At 34.0% G+C, this 25,060-nt stretch overlaps 1 protein-coding gene across 1 annotated transcript; it reads left to right on the plus strand.

The window, feature by feature from the left end:
* The first annotated feature begins 839 nt into the window (after positions 1-839).
* On the plus strand, positions 840-25,030 carry lin9 (lin-9 DREAM MuvB core complex component). The gene is made up of 15 exons (NM_001044946.1): positions 840-908; positions 3,597-3,629; positions 3,724-3,815; positions 8,372-8,476; positions 10,675-10,805; positions 11,377-11,502; positions 12,057-12,214; positions 13,635-13,768; positions 13,882-14,007; positions 17,541-17,642; positions 17,711-17,791; positions 21,835-21,960; positions 22,057-22,239; positions 22,882-22,979; positions 24,182-25,030. The coding sequence occupies exons 1-15, from the start codon at positions 878-880 to the stop codon at positions 24,285-24,287; spliced, it is 1,632 nt and encodes a 543-aa protein (NP_001038411.1). The 5' UTR covers positions 840-877; the 3' UTR covers positions 24,288-25,030.
* Positions 25,031-25,060: the final 30 nt, after the last annotated feature.

Raw genomic sequence — 25,060 nt, forward strand, 5'->3', positions numbered from 1 at the left:
AAACTGGACTGACACATTTTTAATTCACTAGAACTTCTACATTAAGCTGCTTTGATACAATGCACATCATAAAAGTGCTATAGAAATAAACAAGTTTTCAGCATTAGCATACTTCTGTGTTCGAAGTCACATGATTTTCCTTAAACTATTGTAATTCTGCTAATTTGAATTGAGATTATTTTTTCATAATATTGATGACATTTGAACTGTATGGTATTTTGTGGAATCTTGTGTATTTCAGGATCCCTTGATGAATGGGAATGTCAAAAGAACAGCATTTAGTTTAACTCAGATGACTCAATTTTGTTGAACAAACGTTGATGGGAAAATAAAATGTTAATAATATACTAATTTGTAGTGAAATGTGTACAAACACATGCTAAATGAACATGATTATTATATAATACTTGTTTTAAAATGTTAAATGCAGTACAATTAGTTTGTCATTCTGCAACTTGGCGTTTGTTTAATAAAATTGTAGTTAGTGTAAATATGTAATGCATCTAAAATATTTAATACATAAATATACAGTTTACACCTTGTTTATGTTCTTTTTGTTTGTTTGTTGGTGATCCTGAGATCCTTTAACGGGCCCTGTGTCTCATAGGAGTCACTGAACCACAGCTGAAGCCTGGTCCCGACGACATCTTTTAACTTGTTTTGTACGGCTTGGAACTACAAGAAACTTTCTCAAATGAATCTAATTTACCTCATGGGTCGTAATTTGTTTTTAAGAATCATATTTATGTACAGCAAACACATTTAATGTAAAATGTTTTGTTAGTTAGCGAGCGCTGTGGTGTGTTTGAACTGCCCTCTCTGTCCCACAATGCATCTCGGCACTCGGCCTTTGAAAAACCGGCGCGGCTAATTCAAGATGGCGGAGCTCGAGCAGCTGTTAGACGAGAGTGAGTAATAAAACTAACTCCTCGCTAAACCTTGAAAAATCCCCCTCTGAGTGTTTGTGCGGTTTAAAACGTTTCATAAGGCGTGCTATTCGCCGTACATTTCACGTGTCTTTCATTGTTTTGACTGGTGTTAAAATAGACGCAAAGTTATTAGCGCTGAGGCTAACAAGCTAACAGTTAGCTTTCAAAGCCTACTACTATAAATAAATATCGCACCTGAAGAGTTTTTCGCCTTAAAGTTTCGTTATGGTGCTTTGTTTATAATCAAAATTAATTTAATTACTGGTTTGCGGTTTCGCAGTGGTTATACTATGAAAAGGGTTTAACTTTTATACATTTACAGGGTCGTAACTCGATGACAGCTGCTGGGTTTTGTTGTTCTTGTCAGTGTCAGTTTATTTGTGTACTAAAACACTGTCCGTATGATAAACACATACTTTTAATATGCTGAAACACTCTTCAGGTGTGAAAATGCGCTCTTTGTATGATGCAGTACTTGTGTCTGGATAATTCTCATTCATCACAATAATTCACAGTGATTTTTTTCTTTCGGTCTTACCGAAAGCTTTGTTTTGATTGTATTAATAGGGATAATTGCGTAATCCGTCGTCTGTTATCTTGCTTGATAATTATTACTTTTAATATTTGAGCAGCTTATAATTGCAGAAAGATTATTATTTATTTCTAGCTTTGCTTTATTTAAAGTATCAAAACAATAAAAACATATTACAGCTTTTTTCACTGAACAATAAAACGTCCTGCTAAATTTTAAGCATAAAAAAGGCTATCATACATTTTTACAAGGATTATCAGAAGTAAACCACTAAAATCTTATTGGTGTAACAATAGTTTATCTCATCAGGCTTAGATCAAGAATCATATGATGTCATTATTCAAGAACAATTTAAGAATGGCTGTGCAGCTCTTTTAAATACTAATTTTCATTTTAAATCTTTATATTTTTAGTTTTATTTTATTTCAAACCACATTGTTTGATCAACAGAAGGTTCAAAACATTCTACAATGAAATGAAATTAAGTTTAATAGCACATCATTTTATGAGTACAGGTCAGAATGTTGTGTTAAATTTAATAAAATGTAAAAAGGGCATTAATAAAAAAGGGCATTATTTCCAGCTGCAACCCATCACTGGGAAGCACCCATACACACTCATTCACACACATACACTACGAACAATTCAAGGTCACCCAATTCACCTATAGCGCATGTCTTCGGAGTTGTAGGGTAAAACGGAGCACCCGGAGGAAACCCACGCGAACACTGGGAGAACATGCAAACTCCACACAGAAATGCCAACTGATCCAGCCAAGGCTCGAACCAGCAACCTTTTTGCTGTGAGGCCTATTTTTCATTTTAAATCTTTATATTGTAACTTTTTAATTTCAAACCACATTTTTTTTGTCAACAGAAAGTTTAAAATAATCTAAAATTAAATGAAATTAAGTTTGATAGCACATAATTTTATAAGTACCGGTCAGAATGTAGTATGATATTTAATTAGAACTTAAAAATGCCTCTTAAAGTAGACCATTATTTCAACCATATTTTGATATTTTATTACTTAAGTTATTTAAAGCATTAAAGTCAATGCTTTTCTTCTATTTATATAAGTCAGTTAGGGTTGTTTTATTTTTACAATAAGTAGTGTTGTAAAAACTGACAGTCGTATTCTTTTTTTAAATCTTCTTTTAGTAGAATTTTTCTTACAGTAGTCAAAGTCAGCTTTGTTGTCAATTCAACCACATGTACAGGACATATAGAGAATTAATATTGCGTTACTCTCAGACCCCTGGTGCCTAACATATAATATTTATACAAAAAGTATAATTTTAGAAAGAAAATACAATAAATACAATTGCTCATTTAAAATCTGAAAATATAAGTAAAAATAAAAATTTGTAAACAACACAATTACACTTAAGGGCACATGAGTTGTGCAGATGCAAAACAGTATACTGTGCAAAAAGTATGTATAATAAAAAACATAATAATACAATACAAGATGTTTTTATAAAGCAATTTAAAAACAACCAATGTTGTCAAAAGTGCTGTATATAGGATTACTAAAGACAGAGATGAGAATAAAGTGGAAATTGAAACAATTAATAAATAAAAGCAATAAAAAGCATCAAGGAGTATTAAAAAATATAGATAGGAGCAATTGCAAATGCTTGATCACCTCGTTTTGTTAAAGCATGTTTATGAAGTTGATCATCTAACATCACTAAGTTAAAAATAAAAACATTTCAAGCTTTCCTATTTCTGGGTTGCAGCTGAAAGGGCATCCAGTTTGTAAAACATATGCCGGAATAGTTGGCGGTTCATTCCGCTGTGGCGACCCCTGATAAATAAGGGAGTAAACCGAAGGAAAATAAATAAATGAATAAAAGAAGCGTAAATTCTTTTGTTTTTTGTTGTTGTTTTTTTTTAAAGCAACTTTAAATGTAAAACACAAGTGTAACCACCACTTTATATTGCCTTGGGGCTGAACTATTGTAATACCATGCACTAAAACCACCTTTAATCTGCCTGATAATCGGACTTTACTTCAGTGTTGCATTAATTGATTTTCAAGATTTGTTTTTGTTTGGACTTCTTAATCATATGTTGCTTTTGAAACTGTAATGTATTGTAATATATCAAACTCTTTGTTCTCTTCGCCTTCAGGCTCTTCAGCTAAAGCCCTTGTTAGTTTAAGAGGTACGTTTTTGTTTTTAACACTCACAACTTCAGTAATAGACATTATCACAGAATGCCTTCTAACATTTCCCAATGTTATTATGCTCTTCTACAGAAGGAAGCTTGTCTAATACTCTAAATGAGAAGAATAATTTACCGAAATCTCAGACCACAAGGGGACGGAGCAGTTACGTTTCTATGGAAACAGTAAGTTGCTGTAAATTACTTATAATTTTGCTGCAACTCCAGGTTTGCTTGTAGTAGTAGCAGTTTTACATCTAAGATTGTCTTTTGTGCTGTGATTATTTTGTGCTGTGATTACTGTGTTTGTTTACTGCATTTAAATATCAATCAAATTACAGCTGCTTGATTATGGGAAAAAAATCATAATTATTTTGATCATAATTGTAATCACAATTATGTAAAACAATATATATATATATAGTTGAAGTTAGAATTATTAGCCCCCGTGTTTATTTTTTTTCCCCCAATTTCGGTTTAGCGGAGAGATTTTTTCCAACACATTTCTAAACATAATAGTTTTAGTAACTAATTTCTAATAACTGATTTATTTTATCTTTGCCATGATGACAGTAAATAATATTTGACTAGATATTTTTCAAGACACTTCTATACAGCTTAAAGTGACATTTAAAGGCTTAACTAGGCTAATTAGGTTAACTAGGCAGGTTAGGGTAATTAGGCAAGTTATTGTATAACGATAGTTTATTCTGTAGACAGTCAAAAAAAAATTTAGCTTAAAGGGGCAAATAGTTTAGACCTTGGATTGAATTTGGAAATGGATATTCTAGTCGAAATAAAACAAATAAGACTTTCTCCAGAAGAAAAAATATTATCAGACATATTGTGAAAATTCCTTGCTCTGTTAAACATAATTTGGGAAACATTTAAAAACTAATAAAAAGTTTAATGGGGGGGCAAATAATTCAAAGATTTCAACTGTATGTATATATATACATATATATATATGTGTGTGTGTGTGTGTGTGTGTGTGTGTGTATGTGTGTGTATATCTACATATCTGTATATACATACATGTATGTATGTAGGTATGTGTGTGTGTGTATGTATGTATGTATGTATATATTATGTGTATATTTTATATATATATATATATATATATATATATATATATATATATATATATATATGTATGTATATATATATATATATATATATATATATATATATATATATATATATATATATATATATATATATATATATATATATATATATATATATTAGGGATGTGCGGAGCAGCCGGTATTTGTATTTGTTGAGGGGGGAAAAGTATTTGCATTTGTATTTGTATTCGAGTAAAATTCAAAATGGCGCAAAAATATATATTTTTTCTATTACAATTCTTATTTACGTTATAGTGAAAGTATTGTTTAATTATACCCATTATATAAATTATAGATATGCAATATTGGTTGTTGTTTTTGAACATGTGATAAGAAATGTCATTGAAAAGAAAATAACATAGAAGCCATTATCTCATCCATGGTTAAACCAACAACTAATAAAATACCATTGTGAATATTATGAACCCCACCACCACCGTTCTTGACACTGAATAGACGGAATAAAAACAAATAATACTTCAAAAAACTGTTCTTCTTCTGAAAGAACTTCTTTCCAATGCACAGAATTCCAAAAACTAAAATTAGCTAAATAAATCTAAATAAAACCCTGCCTGGGAGATCTGGCAGAACAAAAGTATTCTATATAATACTAAAAGATACAGCCCTGCTATTGTCATCTGCCTGCCACAAAACAGACACAAAGTTTTTTTTTTTTTATGTTTGAAACTGACTTGCTGGGGCAGAATGTGGCTGTGTTGATGGTTTGGTGCTTGTGGAGGATTTAGCAGAACATAGCTGTGCTGATTGAGGGGATTGATGCTTGTGGGGGGTTCACAGACAGTATCAGGAGAGGATGCTTTAGTGCATGTGATAATACATTACATAGAAGGTTGCGCGGTGGCACAGTGAGTAGCACTGTCGCCTGACAGCAAGAAGGTTGCTGGTTCGAGCCCCGACTGGGTTCTCCCCATGTTGGCGTGGGTTTCCTCCGGGTGCTCCGGTTTCCACCACAGTCCAAACACATGCAATACAGGTGAATTGGGTAAGCTAAATTGGCCCTATTGTATGTATGTGAAAGAGAGTGTATGGATGTTTCCCAGTGCTGGGTAGCAGCTGGAAGGGCAGCCACTGCGTAAAACATATGCTGGATAAATTGGTGGTTTTTTTTCTTTTGACTGGTGGAGGACCAAGAAATGGCTCAGCAGCAGTCTCATTTTTTCATAGTGCCAAAATGTATTTGAGGAGTTTTAAGTTAATAAAAAGTGACGGGAAGCTATGCTAAGGTTAACTAGCCTATAGCATATGTCTTGCTGTCTGCAAAAGACAGTAATGTAGACGTACCATATAACTCCCATAGGTGCATACTATTCGACACAACTGCAAAAGCATCGTTTTAACCTTTATAAACGAACGTTAACGTTACTCTGTCATAAGTCTATTGTCTAAATTACCGCGCTAACAGAGCTAACGTTGCGTAAACAGAGCACCCGGTTGCAGACGTCCGATCAAACTCCGCTTCAACTCCGCTACAAGTTTATAAACTGCCTTTGGAACCCAATTAAGGTACAAAAATCTATTTAACAAAAATAATGATGCAGTGAAGTATTTTTTTCGCTCAGCCGAGCCTTCTGTCTGTTGCTGTGGAGAAGCGCCCTCCGACTTCTGACTGAGCGTCTCTTTCTCTCTCTCTCTCTCTCTCTCTCTCTCTCTCTCTCTCTCTCTCTCTCTCTCTCTCTCTCTCTCTCTCTCTCACTCTCACTCACGCGAGCATGCACTGTGGTCTCATGAGGAAACACTGCTTTTTGATGTAGTGTTTTTCTTGCTCCCGAATACAAATAATTTTTCAAGTATTTGTTCGAATTAAGTATTCGTAAAAACACGCTATTCGTGCCTTTCCGAATACCGTATTCGGGTTCGGCTCCACCCTTAATATATATATATATATATATATATATATATATATATATATATATATATATATATATATATATATATATATATATATATATGTATGTGTATATATATATATATATATATATATATATATATATATATATATATATATATATATATATATATATATATATATATGTATGTGTGTGTGTGTGTGTGTGTGTATATAATATATATAATATATACACATATTATATATATATAATATAATAAAACGCCTTTAACGATTGTTTACCTTGTCTCATTTGCTTCAATAACAAAGTTCTCACAATTATGAAAAGGGGGAAAAAAAGAATATAATTATGAAACAAACTGCATCTTCACTGTAGGAAATATCTTTATTTCGTATTAAAGCTACAAAAGTCCTTCAGTCAAGAGCAGTAAGGGATTTTGTCCTTGTCTTTTGTTTGATTAGTATGATAAAAACATTTGACAGCAGGAATATATATCGCAATGTCGCTTTAAAAGCCATGCAGTTCAGATTTACTTGTCTTCATTCTTAACTCTCTACGTTAATTTATTACACAACAAACCAGGGTTAATATGAATAAACTAATTGCTGCGTTTTGACACGTTTTTTAATGTGTTTGACCATTAAAGCTTCACCTTAAGATGACTTTAGGTGTGTTTGCGCCAGGGGCGAGGGCAGAAATGTAAAATTAGGTGTATGTATGTATATGTAAATCCAAAGTGCTAGAGCATTTACTTTGTCATAGAACACAGATCTTATCATTCAACATTACAAAAATACAGATTTTCCCTCTGAATTTTTTATCCCATGAATGCAGGCAGAAGTATATTGAATTCAGTCCATTTACATAAAGTTTTGATGTTTAAGGTAATAAACTGCAAATAATTAACAAATGTCTTGCTGCTATTATTTTTTAATTTCTAGCAAGTTAACGTTTAAAATACAAATAATCACCAAAACTTTAGCTACAATAAAAAACTGGCAAATAAGGATTTTTATTCAATATTGAAAACAATGCGATTATTTTAACATCACTTTTTCACTACTCATTTTTTTAAACCTACTTACAATCTCCTTTCTTGTCCAGCAAATAAAAATAGTCAGTTGGACAGTTTCGTTTTCAGAGCTGCTGCCTCAATTCGAGCAATAAAGAAGAAAAAAGAAGAAAAAAGCACTCGTATGAGCAAAGTGCGGAGTTGTCCAAATAGTTGGACATTTCTATTTTTGTACAGTGGAGGGGGAATTTAAATTTGACTGACAAACAATGACCGAAGGACGCTGTTAATTGTCAATATTAAATTTCATTCATAATTCTCCCTACATTATTTACATGCTTTATATTTAGGATTTTCCATAAGAACGTTTTTGTCTGGTTGGCCCAGCTTTCAGTATTGCAGGATACATATCAATACTTGTGTGCTTTTAACTTCTATGCTATTACATTTAAGTAGTTCTATTAAAGTGTTAATTCTTGAAGGAACACAATCTTACTAGACTTTTTTTTTTATTTACAGTACAAAATTTTTCTTTGTGTGAGGATACTTGAGATCTAAGTGTCATTTACACTCTGTCATGTCACTAACAAATTACGGTTAACAATTTTAGTTAATCTACACATGGCGGTTGAATGACATGACATCCCCAGCCCAAACCATAAGGACCAGATTACAAGTGTGAACAGTGTTAATGTTTACTGTTTCTAAATAAGTCCCGTTTGCTGTTTACTTCAGCCAACACGGAGCTCTAAGAGGAGTCGACTGTCATGTGAGGATGAGGAGCGGCCGATTGCCTCCAGATCTCCCAGGAGGAGCCAGAGGGTTACCACTATGCCTCAGGTCAGAGAGAGATCCAGGATCTTTTTTTTTTCAATATAATTATGTTTTTATTTTCTTAAATAGTAGTACATTTACATCAGATACATGTTAGAGATCATACATCTGAATATACTCTCAAATATAAGCGCACTTACTGCACATCCGCTTTCTCTTTTAGCAATATATGCTTTTTTCTCTGTGCACATGTAAACATATGTTATACATAGAAATAAAAGGAAATAAGAAAGAAAAAATAAGCTAATGTCCGCTACAAAAACAATCAACTCCAGAGAAAATAGTCATGTACATGTAGGCAGTCATCCATTGTATCAGATTTTTAATAACAAAAGAGTTCAGGTCTACAATTTCATGCATAATTGCTCAATTTTTTCCAGGATTAAATAAGTTGTTTCCTTTCCTGATTTACAAATCTGGTAATTTGTCCCATTTTATACATTTAATTGTAATTTCCATCCATCAATTTAGGGATGGACAGCCATTTTTGTTGGTAATACTCTTTTTGACAGCCACCAGCATAATATTCATTAAATATTTTTCTCTTTTGAACCATTTCTCATATATACATCCAAAAAATAAATCAAATCAAAGGCCTGGTCACAGATGTAAATATATTTTATAAGGCTCTTTGTATTTCTTTCCTGTAGTTTTGAATAACAGAGCAGTCCCAGACACTGTGATAGTGATTCACATCTTGATTTGCACATTTCCTCCAGCATATAGACACATTTTCAGCATAATGTGATTTCTGGGAGGGTGTAATATAATAGGTTGTTTGCAATCACTTGGTTCTGCAAAATTCAGATGGAGGGCATGAAGGAAGTAAAATAACTGAATGGGAGAAAGAGGAAAGTCTGTATTTTTCTGATTTATACCATATTTCAAAGGAGATATAAATACACCACCACATATGTTGGGCAGGATCCTTATATCATGAAGAGGGCAGAGTTTTCTACTGAACTCAAATATATTTGCCTGTCATCAATGCAGTATATACTGTATAAGCTATTACGTTACATGAAAAAAATACTATAGTAAATTTGGAAGTGTTTGGAAGCATGCTATATTAACTTGAATTAAACGGTCGTAGTAATTATGTTGTTGCTGTGGTACAACACAACAGTAGTAATAATCAAATTTTTTCAATAGGCTTTCGTTTTTTTACCCTATAATTTCACACCATCACAGTACACCACAATTTACATGAACATTATGGTGTTTATTACAGTTTATCAGTTTAATATGCTACAGTATTCTGTATTTTCCCTATGCGGATATCCTCCAGAGATCACAAAATAACAGATGAAAGCATACAAAAGCATAATATCTACATTATTATTTATGTCGTTTATATTTGTAAGGGGGAAAAGTGCTCCACAATAATAACCGTCTAGTTTTGTCTCAAAGGTTGCATTTCTTTTTTGTTCTGTTGATGAACATACCATCAACAAACATTTACCGCTGCTCCGCATCTCGATGTTAACGTTACTGTTGTTTATTCCACCAAAACGCCAGTAAAGACTAGTATTATTTATTACAAGATGGAGATTTCATTGCAGCGATTACATGGCAGGGTACGTTATTTATATTCTCCTGAATGTTGTATAAGTGTGGTGGTGTTTTTATATGATTTTCATATAACACTTTAACATATTTACATATAGCTAGGCCTGTATATAATCTTTATTAGAACTTTCAAGTGAATTATCATGTCCAAAAAAGTTTGTACGGATAGATTTATTGAAAAAATGTTTACTTCATGCCGCCTTTTTCTGTTTTTTCAGCCACTTTCTGTAACTTTCTCCCATTTATAAGCAAAAACTCTTATTAGTCTATGAAAACTGTTCTGCATTTCTTATATTAGCCGATTTAAACAATTATAAACAACATAAAACATAAACATTTTAATGTCTTGATAGTGATTCTTATAAAGAAGAATCACTTTCTGCCCTCCATCTGAATTTTGCACATCTTCAATGACATCATGTGAAAACAACCCATACCTTATTAAACTCTTCCAATTAAACTCTCTCCATTTCTGTCGTTTAAAACATTTCCATTGATTCCTCCATATTTTTGTCTATTTCTCATCGATTATAACAATTCCATCTCCTTTACAGGATCGTTTTTTTAATCTGAAACCGGCTGTCATGAAGATCAGTCTATTTGCATTTTCTGATTCTGAATGTTTGCCTCTGTAGAAACTTACAAACGTCGCAACCCCAGATAAAAGAGTTTCTCAGAAAATTGGGCTGAGACTAAGAAACCTGCTCAAACTACCCAAAGCACACAAATGGTGCATCTATGAGTGGTTCTATTCAAATATCGACAGGTATGTTTTGCAGATCACTATGTTTGCTTTGTATGTTGTTAATTGTCACATTTTTATATATGTAGTTAACTTGTAGTATTAGAAAGTGAGAGCATTGTTTCCTTTCTGTAAATAATGCGTTATAGCATTGCGTTCGTTATTATTATTCTTTATTATTATTGCATTTACTATTATTGATGTAGCATTGCGTCTTTACTATTGTTAATAAATTATTAACGGTTACAATTTGCCTTAAATGGTCTTTTTGACAAATAACAAAACAGTTCATCTTAAAGGATAATGATTATTATACTATATATATATATATATATATATATATATATATATATATATATATATATGATTATATTACATACGTTTGGTGAATATTCAAAACAAAAAATGTATTCTTCAAAGCAGACCTAAAGGGTGGTGAACAAACAGTCACAGGAGATGCATTTGAATGATTGTTAATAACAGGGCCTGTAAATGTACTTACTACACTTTATTGTTAGGAAATAGCATGTATTAACATTATTGACATATTATTTAAGCTTTTGAAAATGTCAAATATTTTTCTCTTTTTCTTTAGGCCTTTATTCGAAGGGGACAATGACTTCTGCCTCTGTTTGAAAGAGTCTTTTCCCAATCTAAAGACCAGAAAGTTGACCCGAGTTGAATGGGGAACAATCAGAAGGCTTATGGGCAAACCTCGAAGGTTGATCAACTTTTCAGTTTCTAACCTAATACAGTGATATCAACAAATAAAGTATAAAGTATATTGAATAAAACAAAGTTGAATCACCTTATATCAACTTAGAAACTGTATTTATGCATCATCTCACATAATATAAAAAAAGTACAAGAGTGCAAAATGTTTTCGAGCTCTTCTTCAGTGCAGAGTTCATTAGTGCACACCTTCACATCTAAATGCTCAAATGTATTCAAGCACAAAAAAAATTAAACCATGAAAAATTCATGTCACTGAAACTTATGCTTACATCAGCATCATAAAATAAGGCAGCAATGTTTGGTTCATGATCAATTACATTTCTTTCACAATTCACAGATCCTATATATATAAATATATATATATATATTATATATAAATATTTTTGTTATATCACAAAACCAAGAGTATTTCAAGTACATATTTTATAACTTACAAGTGTATTATTCACACATCTAGACATCACCAAAAAACTTTAATTAGTGTTTTGCATTTAAATACTCAGGCTTATGTTATAATGTTTATATGTTGATATTATTTAGATGTTCCTCAGCATTCTTTGCTGAAGAGCGAATGGCTCTGAAACAGAAGAGGCAGAAGATGCGTCTCCTGCAGCAGAGGAAAATCACAGATATGTCTCTATGCAAAGACCTGCCAGATGAGATTCCATTGCCATTGGTCATTGGCACAAAAGTTACAGGTGAGGCTGATCATACACTGATAACTGCCTTTATCTAACATTTATCAGCAAATGAGAAGTAAATGTTTTGAAAAGACTATGGCTGTTTCTCAATTCCAAAAACACAGAGAATGAACTTGTGTTCTCGTGGAGACTATACTTGCCAAGTTACCCAAGAAGAACGAACTCGGGAGACTGCAAGAACAGAATGCGTCCTGTGAGAATTGAGATGCTGCGTTCTTCATGATGGTCACGTGACCTTCACGCATTTTTAACGGAAAATTATTTAAACATTACAGCATTTATACAACAATTTTCTTTCAATTTTCAATATGTACTGAGGAAATATTCCTCAGAGATTTTGGTCCATATTGACATGATAGCATCATGCAGTTGCTGCAGATTTGTTGGCTGTACAACCATGATTCGACATGGCACAAGGTTCGACATGTTGTGTGTTCAAAGATGCTGCATATCAAGGTTGTAACGAGTGGTTATTTGAGTTATTGTGTTTTTCTATCAGCTCGAACCCCTCTGGCCATTCTCCTCTGGCATCAACAAGGCATTTGCACAAAGAACTGCCACTCAATGGATATTTTCTCTTTTTCAGACCATTCTCTGTACACCGTAGAGATGGTTGTGGGTGTAAATCCAAGTATATCAGCAATTTCTGAAATACTCAGACCAGCCCGTCTAGCACCAACAACCATGCCATGTTCAAAGTCACCTAAATCACCCTTTTTCCCCATTCTGATGTTCAGTTTGAACTGCAGAAGATCTACTTGACCATGTCTACATGTCTAAATGCATTGAGTTGCTGCCATGTGATTGACTCATTAGACAATTGCGTTAACAAGCAGTTGGACAGGTGTACCTAATAAAGTGGCCGGTGAGTGTACTTTGCACGATACAAGTAAAACATTTTAATATGATTATCAACTAATAAACACCCTTAATGCGTTTATGCCCTTATTGAAATTTTCATGTTAAAGTTTACTTTCTCCGTCTCATTTAGGGAAACTCTTGAGATAATTAAGTTTTATTTCTGAACTTTAATAATAAAAATGCTGCTCTTCCCACCTCCTTCATTTTGCCGCAATGAACTTGCAAGTTCTGCGCTCAAGTCTGCATCAGTGCATTCTCGATATCAATAACAGATCCGGGTACTTTCACACGCCTTCTGTTCTTGTGGTCTTGAGCATTGGAACTAAACTTTTGCCGGTTGATGATGGCGTCACATGAGAACACGAGGATGCAAGAATGCTTAAGCATATTACGCATATTGAGAAGCAGCCTGTTTCTTTCTAAAAGCCTTAAAATTTTAGAGCAGAAGTTGTTTAGAGACATGACATCTTGCTGAATGAAATCTATTATGTCTTATGAAATGTCTCTTATGTCTAACAAAAACAAAACATGCCATTTTAATTTGTCCAAAACACAGCTCGTCTTAGGGGTGTCCATGATGGCTTGTTTACTGGTCAGATTGACGCAGTGGATACCAGTGCAGCTACATATCGCGTGACCTTTGACAGAAATGGACTTGGCACACACACTGTTCCTGACTACGAAGTGCTTGTAAGAAAATAGTACACAAATATTACAATGGCATTTATACACTATTTTCATAAAAATGATAACAATGTCATTTGAGGTTAATGGCTAACATCGTCATGTGCTTTCTTCCTCAGAGTAATGAACCTCATGAGACGATGCCCATATCTGCTTTTGCTCAGAAACAGCGGCCACCTCGTTTCCAAAACTTCCTGACCCCACCTCGTGGGTCATACACAGGCTCAACACAGTCCATCTTAATGGTAATGTGAGACAGTCAAAGACTTGTGTTTTAAGTCAGTACTGGCTAACTGGTAAAAATGTGTTGCAACTGTTGAGAGAGGAATAAATGAGGTAGTGAAGGTAATACGGTAAATGTGCTAAACGCAATAAAAGAAAATGCAACACTGTGTATTTTGATATACATAGGGTTATGCTGAGTTCAAACTGCATGATTTTCAAAGTAGTCACGTCACAGATGTTTTAACACTGTATGACTATCTGGTGTAGTGTTCTGTCACTGCTTTATTCACAGTACAAGATGGATCGGCGACAGGGGGTTGGTTTAACTGTGCATAACTTTACAATAGGAAGAATCGGCGACAACTTTGTCTCCGTCTGCTAACTACGTCTCACAACCAAACACACGCGAGAAGTGACATGAAAACAACACGAAGCCACGTTGTATATCTTTTGTTATTGACTACATAATGAGAAAGAACCCTTTAGGGCAGTGGTCACCAAACTTGTTCCTGTAGGGCCGGTGTCCTGCAGATTTTAGCTCCAACCCTAATCAAACACACCTGAACAAGGTAATTAAGGTGTTACTAGGTATACTTGAAACACCCAGGCAGGTGTGTTGAAGCTTATTTCTTTTTTGACTCCCTTGTGCTATTGCTCAGATGACACGTCAAACTGACAGGAATGCTGCTGCCAAATTTCCAGTAGTTTTTTCTCCATTTCTTGGGCCCAAATAGATTGAAAAAAGGCCCTTAACTTCTCCCCAACCTCCCGCTGGCCTGCAGATACCCAAACTAGTGGATGCTGCTCTCTCATTGGCTGTAGGTCATCGGCGATGTTATCAGAACTCATTTCACACGGCATGATTTGAATCGCCGACTGCTCCAGATATTTAGCATGCCAAGTATCTCACGGGTGTCGGCGACTTATCTGCGATTCTCTCAGCTCACCTCTTTGATACTTCACACTATGTGATTGCAGGGGTGATAGCGTTCCGGCACCACGCCGGATTTCCGGCGTACTGTGGCTGCGGGGAAAAAAAAATCAGGTTCACGGATATTGATCTGTCATTTCTCTAGATTCACAGAATTCACTCACTGCTGAAAGCGCCGGATTGGTTTTTATTAAGTGCCATTTTGTGTGCTCGTGAATCATCTTTTGAGTGTAGACGCCATGTAAATAAAAGATTAATTGTGTAATTTAGAGAGCTTTATAAATTATAACGAATCTTTGTGAGATCTCTATGAACTAAGATAAGTGACGCTTTTTAGTGATAATAAGAGAAGCGTGCTTTGCACTTTCCAGGCTATAATCCATTCAGAATTTGTATGAAACTTTCGTTTTCGGCACATATACGCTGATATGTTTTGGGAATGACATCTGCATATTTACGCTGGGTTTATTCTCGAAATAACGGTGAAGAAATAGACGGGACAAAAATATATTTCCCCCTTCTCCTTAAACAACTTAGTGTTTCAGCTATGAAAGAGTTCAGTTTTGTATGTAGCCTAATGGCAAAGTGTTTATATTTAGTTTCGTTTTTTATTCAGCTTATTTAGAAAAACGTTTGGAGCATTTTTTATTCGTTAAAAATACGTTTTTTTTTAACGAACAGCGCCCAGCGGAAGACCATCATTGTCTGTTTGATCAGTTTGCCTTCTCAGATCATCACGACTTGCCTAAAATAAAAGATATAAAACAGTTCAAGTATAAAACAATGGTAGCTTAAACGTTAAAGAATGTGTGCTATTAGGCGCATAGTTTGCTTATAAAAAGCTTGCAGGACATCGAGGCGCCAGAGCAATCACTTGCATTTTTTCAGTGGGAGCAATTTAAAGTTATCCGTCATTTTTGCTCACAAAGTACGAGTAATACATCAAAAAACGTTACAGCGTTTTTATAAAATAAAGAAAACCAAAATTATGCGCTTTCTGTCGTCTGGTTTTTGAACAGGAGCGCTTAACAAAATGAAGCAAAATGTATATGCCGCACAGACATAATAAATATATTTATAGAAAGGTTTAAATTATTATTTAACGAAATAAAACAAATCGAAAACAAAAAAACTCCTTCATGTAATCCGTAAAGATGAATTTCTTTCTAAAGGCGAGTCCAAGAGGAGATTGCCAGTCAGGATCTTTGCGACACTGACTCAGAATAAGTTTATTAATAAATAATTAAGATATGTCCTTACTCTTTCCTCGACACATTCATTGTTATTTGTTTTTGCCGGTGCTTGGGGCGAGTTTTAGCTTATTGTGTGCGCTTGAACGCGGATTCACAGTAGCAGTTTTAACATGGAGTGACACGACATCTGACGTACAGATGACACTGGCACATGCCACTGAGTGTAGTGACACTTCCGGTGGCACGTCCGGTTTTCCACTGTCATGTGTCACTCGCTAGTGGCATGTGTAGTGACCTGTGTCACTCAGAGTGTCCCGCTGCATGTCACTGCAGTGACATCGACACCCTGCGAAGCTTATGACATTAATTAACACGAGTAAAACCATATTTAATCATTACGCGACTTTTAACCTAATTCATCGCGTCGCAAGTTAGTTTATTTGCTGAGCTACTCCACGATGTTTTAATTTAAATGCATTTATTTTATGTATTCGTAGTCATACTTCCGTACGTAATATAGTCATTTGACAGTACATGTCAGTCAAATTTATTGTGGCATGCTTATGTATGGGAGGGGTTACACTTATCTGTTGTGCTGTATATTATTGCATCCTAGCAGTTCCTTTGTTCCCTACAATATGGACTTCTCTATGTTTTTAATTCATTCATTTATTTTATTATTTAACTTATTTTCATTTTAAGGTATTTTAAATAATATCCTTTAAAAAGTTATAATAAAATGCATGTTGAAAACTCATAACATATATGCATGTAAGATAACAGGTGTCATTTGCCTAATGATTTTTAAATATTAAAGCAAAGAGACTTATAAGATTAATGTGCTTATAACGTGCTTATACTGACACCTACTGGCACATTTCACAAGATCACTGACACTGGCATGTGTCACTGACATTACTGGCATGTGACTAAAAAGAGCCACTTGACAATAATGATGATCAGGGTTACACATAGGCTGTTAATATATTTGGGCCCAGGGGCCCACAAGTTATGTGTTAAAAGTGCGTTGCATACATAGTACCCCTACCCCTACTCACCTCAGGGGCAAGGAAAAAAAGTTCAGGCTCAGGAATTTTTTCCACTATCAGCCCTGTGATTGTTACTCACAAGAACGAGCACCGATTTAGGAACTATCACTGGAACGAACACCTGGTTCAGGTGGGACTTAAACCTGCAACCTTCTTGTTGTGAGTCGACATTGCTTACCACTGAGCCACTGTGCTGCCTCTATATTAAAATGAATAGAATTAAGTATAAATGAACAAAACAGTTTTGTAATGATGTTCAGTATAATTACAGGGTCTGATTTGCCAGTTGAGAACCTTTGACACAAAACGTTGATGTTCCTTAATCATTTCCCGAAATCTTTTGGAAAGTAATTCAGAGTCTCTCCTTGCTCTGTTCTCAGGATAATGACCCTCTGTTCAGTCAGTCCCCCTGGAGAAGTAAACTGACGGGAACCGACGGAGAGACTCTGGGTGGATTTCCTGTCAAGTTTCTTGTGCAAGTGGTGAGAATCCCGATCACTGGTGTTGCTTATGTATTTGCCGTTTATTTTAACTTTGTTTTTTCTTCCAGACTCGCCTGTCCAAAATCCTCATGATTAAAAAAGAACACATAAAGCATTTGAAGGAGATGAACACAGAAGCTGAGAAACTGGTGAGTTTTTGTCGAGCTCATGTTTTTTTATTGTGCAGGTTGGATTTTTCATGCTCTACACATTTTTACCCTAATTTAGAGTTTGGGTGAGTGGGAGAATAAGACAGTATATCATCTTATCACACAACACCTATGGACATGACCTCAATCATTTTTGGTGATGCAATATATATCATCCAAACATAAAAACCAATTCCTGCACCATTGTAGCTGATTGCGCAATCTCTACATCTCTATTGGAGGTGTGAGCTTCAGTATATTTAAAAAAAAAACACTATAGTGTTTACTATAAATTACTGTAGTATATTGTCGTGTGGGTGTTTGACAGCTGAAAATAGATCTGATGGCAGATGTCTCAGCCTCTGTTACTTTTTATCTTGCACTTGTTTGTTAACATTTATTATTATTTATTTATGATATGAGTTCTCACATTCTGATTCCAATGCCTGATTATTTAATTGTTGAATATGATTAAAATAAATATTTTTAAGAGTAAAATAGTATTTGTTCTTTTGAAGAGTGTACTTGCCTTATAATGATATTATATTGTCATTCTGGCATTTTATAATAAGTGCCATAAAATGGTCTTAAAATGACAATAATATTGTTAATCGCAATATATTTCGGTGCAATATATCATACAATAAAAATAGATATCGTGACAGGTACGACTGCTCGATTTTGGAAAAAATCATAATCACGATTATTTTGGTCATAATTGTAATCACGATTATTCAAAACGATTATCAGTTGAAGTCAAAATTATTAGCGCTCCTGAGAATTTTGTTTTTTTAAATAACTATTTCCCAAATTATTTTAAACAGAGCAAGGAATTTTAACAGTATTTCCTCTAATATTTTTTTTCTTCTGGAAAAAGTCTTATTTGTTTTATTTTCGCTAGAACAAATGCAGGTTTAAATATTTTGAAACCTATTTTAAGGTCAATATTATTAGCCCCCTTAAGCAATATATTTTTTTGATTGTCTGCAGAAGAAACTACTGTTATACAGTGACTTGTCTAATTACTCTAATTAAGCCTTTAAATTGCACTTTAATGTGAATGCTTGTATTTTGAAAAACATCTAGTAAAATGTTATGTACTGTCATCATAGCAAAGATAAAACAAATCAGTAATTAGACATGATATATCAAAACTATTATGTTCAGAAATAAGTTTAAAAAAAACTTCTTTCCATTAAACAGAAATGGGAGGAAAAGGGTTGCTAATATTCTGGAGGGCTAATAATTCTGACTTCAACTTTGTGTGTGTGTGTATATGTATATATATGTATATATATATATATATATATATATATATATATATATATATATATATATATATATATATATATATATATATATGTATATATATATATATATATATATATATATATATATATATATATATATATAAAATAAAAATATGAAACAAACTGTGATTTAAGCATCTTCACCCTAAGAAAAACACTTTAGCTATAAAAATCCTTCAGTCAAGAGCAGCGAGGAATTTTCTCGTCGTTTGATTAATGATAAAACAGGCGGCAGCATTTCGCACTGTCACTTTAATGGTTTCTCTTTCACGTGTCTTTTGATTCTCAACTCGTTTGTTTATTACGCAAATGAGGGTTAATATGAACAATCACTAATCACCGCATTTTGACACCTATTTGACCATTAAAGCGCTCATGTTAAGATTACTTTAGATGTCTGCGCTCCTCTGCTCGTCTCAGTGTGCGAATGAGACCGAATGCTGACCGCGTGCTTATGCGTGTGCGCGTGTTGCACACACACAAGCATGCGGCCTTTCGCACTTTTGGTATATGATGCAATAATCGTTTATCTCAATTAATGGTTTTTCATAATCGAAATCGGATTTTCGATTAATTGCACAGCCCTAGTGACAGGCCTATTCATGACAACCATGTACCCAAAAATGTGAGTTTTTTCCTTTAAACTTTACAAATGTTTTATGTTTACACGACAAAATTTTCAAAAAAATCACAACTTTCAGTTTTTACAAATCCACAAAAATGGTCAAAAAGTCTATATTGCACGTGCCGGCCCAGTATTTGCCACTGTCACCTTGTTATTAAACAGTACCTGTAGGATAGTGATGATGTGACAATGGGGGCTTGGTGCTGGTGTGTGTATGTAGAATTTAGAGTGTGTGTAAGATGCGTCTTCTCTTTTGATTGTAATGCGTTAGCAAACACAGAAAGGGAGATACAGTGTACCAGGATGCATCCAAAGGAGGGTGCCCAAACTCTGTCCAGCAGGGCTGGTGTCCTGCAGAGTTTAGTTCTAGAATTTAGTTAGTACCTGCTAATATGTTTCTAGTATACTACTTAGAGCTTGAGCAGCTGGTTCAGGTCTAATTTGGGTTAGAGCTATACTCTGCAGGATACTGGCCCACCTGGGCTGAGTTTGGGCAGCCCTGACCTAAAGCTCAGTGACAAAAATGTGGCACTGCAGTTGCGGTTGGCTCATACTTCAACATCGAATTAAAAGAATGATGTATTAGGTTCATTGTGCATGCCGCGAGTGCAACCAACAAGAGTTGTGCATTTTAGTTTAACTTTTGATGAGCGGTGTTAGTTTTAATTTTAATAACTTGAGGTGAAACTAAACAGCTCATTCTCCGCCTTAACTCCGCCTCCTCATTCATAAACAGCGGGACGCGCCGCTGAATCACGCAGGAGAGATGGCTTTACACTCCTTCATTCATAATTTTAGCTTCTGTATTGGAGTCGAAAGGATATATTAATGTAGAATGTTCTTTTAACAGTCCCGATATGTTTTATCTTTTCCTTTGCTTTTTTTTGCGTGCACACAATCAATTCCTGATCCTTTGCATAAAGGTAATTTAATTACTTTCAATGTGCTAAAATATTTGTTAAACGAATGTTATTTTATAAAGCATATATATATATATATATATATATATATATATATATATATATATATATATATATATATATATATATATATTTACCTTTCAAAACTATAAAACAGAATAAAGTGCATGGTGTAGTCGGGAATAAAGGAAATTAGGTATCTATTTCATTATTTAATGCATAAAATTAGCTAGTCTTTTTAATTGATCTGAAACTTTTAATTACATTTTCTTTTCTTGTAAATAATAAAAGTTGCATTATATTGATATAAACAAACCTGAATACCCGCAGCTGAACAGGGCCACAATGACTTTTTTTTTTTTTTTTTACATTGAAACAATTGGATACAGTATCTACTGTCTACCTAACTGGCAAATGAGTTAAAAAAAAAAACTGTCTGAATCTCCACAAATATTTGGTTAACTTATAAAACAAATGTTGTCTGGTTTATTAATGTTAGTGATGCACAGAAAAAATACAAAGCAGAATTCTCCTGAGCTCAATAACCCACTGATGACAGACACTTTTTGATGGATTTTAAGGTGGTTAGTGAGGTTTGTTGTGTTACCTTGGGAAGTTTGGACTGAACAGGAGCAAAGGCTGCCTGATCAACATTGCATTCCACAAAAACAAAAAACACCTGCAATCTAGATGCAGTCACCTCATGCTTGTGATGCGCTGCAGTTTATAAACTCCACCCATTAAAAAAACGGCTTTGTCTTTATACTGTAAAATCAAGACAATATTTAATTATTGATTGCGGGCCACAAATATAATCGTCGTGATACTAATATGATTAATTGTGCAGCCCTAGGTAACTTTTTTTTTTTTCTCCTAAAACAAAAAAATTCATGCCGCAGAGGGTTGAGTGACAACAACCCTACCACATACTCATTTTTGTGTGTTTGTGCTTGAGTTTAGTCTAAAAATCCCCCGTCGTGGGGGTGGGGTGGATGATATGTAATGTGTGCATATTCTGTTTGCAGACAGTGAGGCTATTAAAAATGTTATGTGTTAAAGGAGTAGTTCTCCCTAAAATCTAAATTCTGTCATCACAGTTACTCGAACTGTTCCAAACATAATGTGCACAAAATAAGTCGAATAAAGATTGCACACCAAGTAACCTTCCCCCCCATTGTTGCCCTGCAGAAGTCTTACTCCATGCCGATCGGGCTGGATTTGCAGAAGAGATACGCCACAACAGTACTGGACCTGGAACAGCTCAATAAAGACCTCAACAAAGTCCTTCATGAAGTACAGCAGTTTTGCTTTGAGGTACATGGGTTTCTCCTGCTCATTTATTGATCAAGTCCTGTATGTATGATGGAGGTTTAAAAGGCACTCACTGTTGTTGGATGATTCTGTGTTCAGCTGGCCCCAGATCAGGGCATGCAGCCTGCAGATCAGCCCAGTGAACTGCGGAGACGCTGTGAAGAAGAGTCCCAGGACGTCCTGCGTCAGAATAACACATTAGCGAGTGGAGAGCCGCGCGTCCAGAACACTGAACTCACTCAACTCATCTCTCGCCTCACAGCGCTGCTCCTGCAGATCAGGGTAACACTTTCTGCTCTGGACAGATACAGAACAGTTCAGCAACTATCTTCCTTGTTTTATCATTCTTTCTTTTCATTGTTCTTTCTCTCTCTCTGTCTGTCATTGTTCTGTTTCTGTCTTTTTTTTTTTGTTTTAAATATATTTATTTGTTTATTTTTTTCCTAATTCAGTCCACTTTATTGGCATGACGTACATATTGGGTAAATATTGCCAAAGTGTACATAGCAGGAGGAAAAGTCAATAATAATATTATAATATTAGTAATAACAATATTGATGAAATTAATTATATTAATAATATTTGATAAAATATAAAGGAATATGTACAGTATACATAAAACAATAAGAATATTTACAAATCTATTTCTCTTTAACAGAATGCAGATGCCTTCACTTTTTACCCGAGTTTTATATAAAATGGGCTGCTAGATACGCTGTGGGTCCTTCACCTAGTAGAATTCTTAATTCTTAATTTCTATTTTCCTCTCTTTCCTTCATTTGTTTTTCATTTCTTTCGCATTTTTTGTTTTTCTGTTTTCATTTTTTTCTTTCTGTTTCTTTCTCTTTCTCTGTGTATTTTTCTTTCATTTGTTTCTATTTTCTTGCTTGCTTTAATTTCTCTCTCTTGCTTTATTTAATGCAGTGTTTGGCTGAAGGAGGAGACCTGAATTCATTTGAATTCAAATCACTCACAGATTCTCTGAATGACATTAAGAGTTCAATAGATGACTCCAACCTCAGGTAATAATTGTTTTCATTTCCTGCTTTTATTTACATCATATTTGCAGATCCCATCTAACACAGGGTTCTTACACCATCTCTAAAGTCAAATTTAAGCACTTTTTTTGGTTGCATGTTAAACTTTTTTTTAAACTGTGGCAAATTACATACTTGAAGTCAGAATTATTAAAAACCCTTAGAAATTTTTTTTCTTTTTTAAATATTTCCCAAATGATGTTTAACAGAGCAAGGAAATTTTCACCTTATGTCTGATAATATTTTTTCTTCTGGAGAAAAAAGTCTTACTTGCTTTATTTCGGCTAGAATAAAGGCAGTTTTTAATTTTTTCAAACCCATTTTAAGGTCAAAATTATTAACCCCTTTTAAGCTATATATTTTTTTGATAGTCAACAAAACAAACCATCGTTATACAATAACTTGCCTAATTACCCTGACCTGCCTAGTTAACCTAATTAACCTAAATGTCACTTTAAGCTATATAAAAGTGTCTTGAAAAATATCTAGTAAAATATTATTTACTGTCATCATGGCAAAGATAAAATAAATCAGTTATTAGAAATGAGTTATTAAAACTATTATGTTCAGAAATGTGCTGAAAAAAATCTTCTCTCCGCTAAACAGAAAGTGGAGAAAGAAACAGGGTGGCTAATAATTCAGGATGGGTATAATAATTCTGTATATAAGACTGTATATAAGTATAAGTATATATATATATATATAAGTAACTGTATATAAGTATTTCCTCATATTATATTAGATTATAATCATTGTTGTATTCTATAGTACAGTATTAGTATTCTAAGGAAAATAATTGAATGACATGTTTGACCTAAGCTCAACATTGAATTACTGTCATTTATTCTATTAAATGTCATTTACTTCCATCATAAATATCAATGTCATTATTTTATTTCAAAGACCGCAGATTAAAAAAAAAGACAGATTTTGTTACGTTTAGGTGAATCGCGTTTTGATTTTATGCAATTATTTAAAAGAAAATTAATCAAATAAATTATTATTACCTATTTATTGTTTATTTTATGAAAATTAAGAAGGCAACAATTGCAGTTAAAAGTCCTTTTTTTAACTTTTAAAATGTGAGAATTTTCAGAGATTTCCAGTACCCATACAAACCCTGTGTTGTGTTCATAATGATGTTCCTATAAGTATACTATCTTTGTCCAATAATCTGTCTCATACAGTTGTTTTCAGGATAACGTAGAGATCCATGTAGCACACATACAGAGTGGCCTGAGCCAGCTGGGAAACCTCCACGCTTTCTCTGCAAACAACACCAACAGAACGTGACTGAAATAAGCTTGCACATCTCCCAGACAGCGACTCGCCTCTTCAGTTCTCCACCTGTTCTTTTCTGTTCATCCTGTTTGACGTTACGAAAGGTCAGAATGTGCGTTCAGTATCTGTACATGCACTGTTCAAAACCCACACACAGACACCGAAGTGTCTTGGATGCAAATGTTCAACTAGCTAACAAAAAAAGAAAGTCGAGTGTGAAGTTTCTTGTAACAGTTCAAATGTCAATTCAGATGTTGCTCACTCAAATCGCTAGTTTCCCCTCTATTATTATCATCGCTGGTTTCCAAATGGGGTGTTTACTGAATGACACTTCGTATCGGTGTAGTTCGTTTGATGGAAATCCTTTTGCATCATTTTATTTCTCTTTTTAAAGCGTTTGACTTTGAGTGTCCTGAGAAAAGAGGTCCCGTTCTGTCTGTTTTAAACCGTTCTGTTTTAAATATGTACATTGTAGATACCTGTACAGTTCACTCAAAATATATCAATAAATCAATCCTATATAGTGTAACGTGGACATTTTTTGACATGCCAGATTTTGGTATTTTTGCAAAGCAACTGATTTGTTTATTCAAGACAGCTGCATAATCCCAAACAGTTTGTCTTGTCAATAGCAGACAATAAATCAACCCCACTGGTGTGTTTTTAAAATGCGTTCGTTTTATCGGGAGTTTTTTTAACCTGTAAGTGCATGCACGACACACAACGTTTGTAAATAAATGTATTATCTTCAGAAAGGCTCAGAGTCTGTATTAATGTTTTATAGA

Source organism: Danio rerio, chromosome 20, assembly GCF_049306965.1.
Source record: "Danio rerio strain Tuebingen ecotype United States chromosome 20, GRCz12tu, whole genome shotgun sequence".
NCBI classification, from domain to species: Eukaryota; Metazoa; Chordata; class Actinopteri; order Cypriniformes; family Danionidae; genus Danio; species Danio rerio.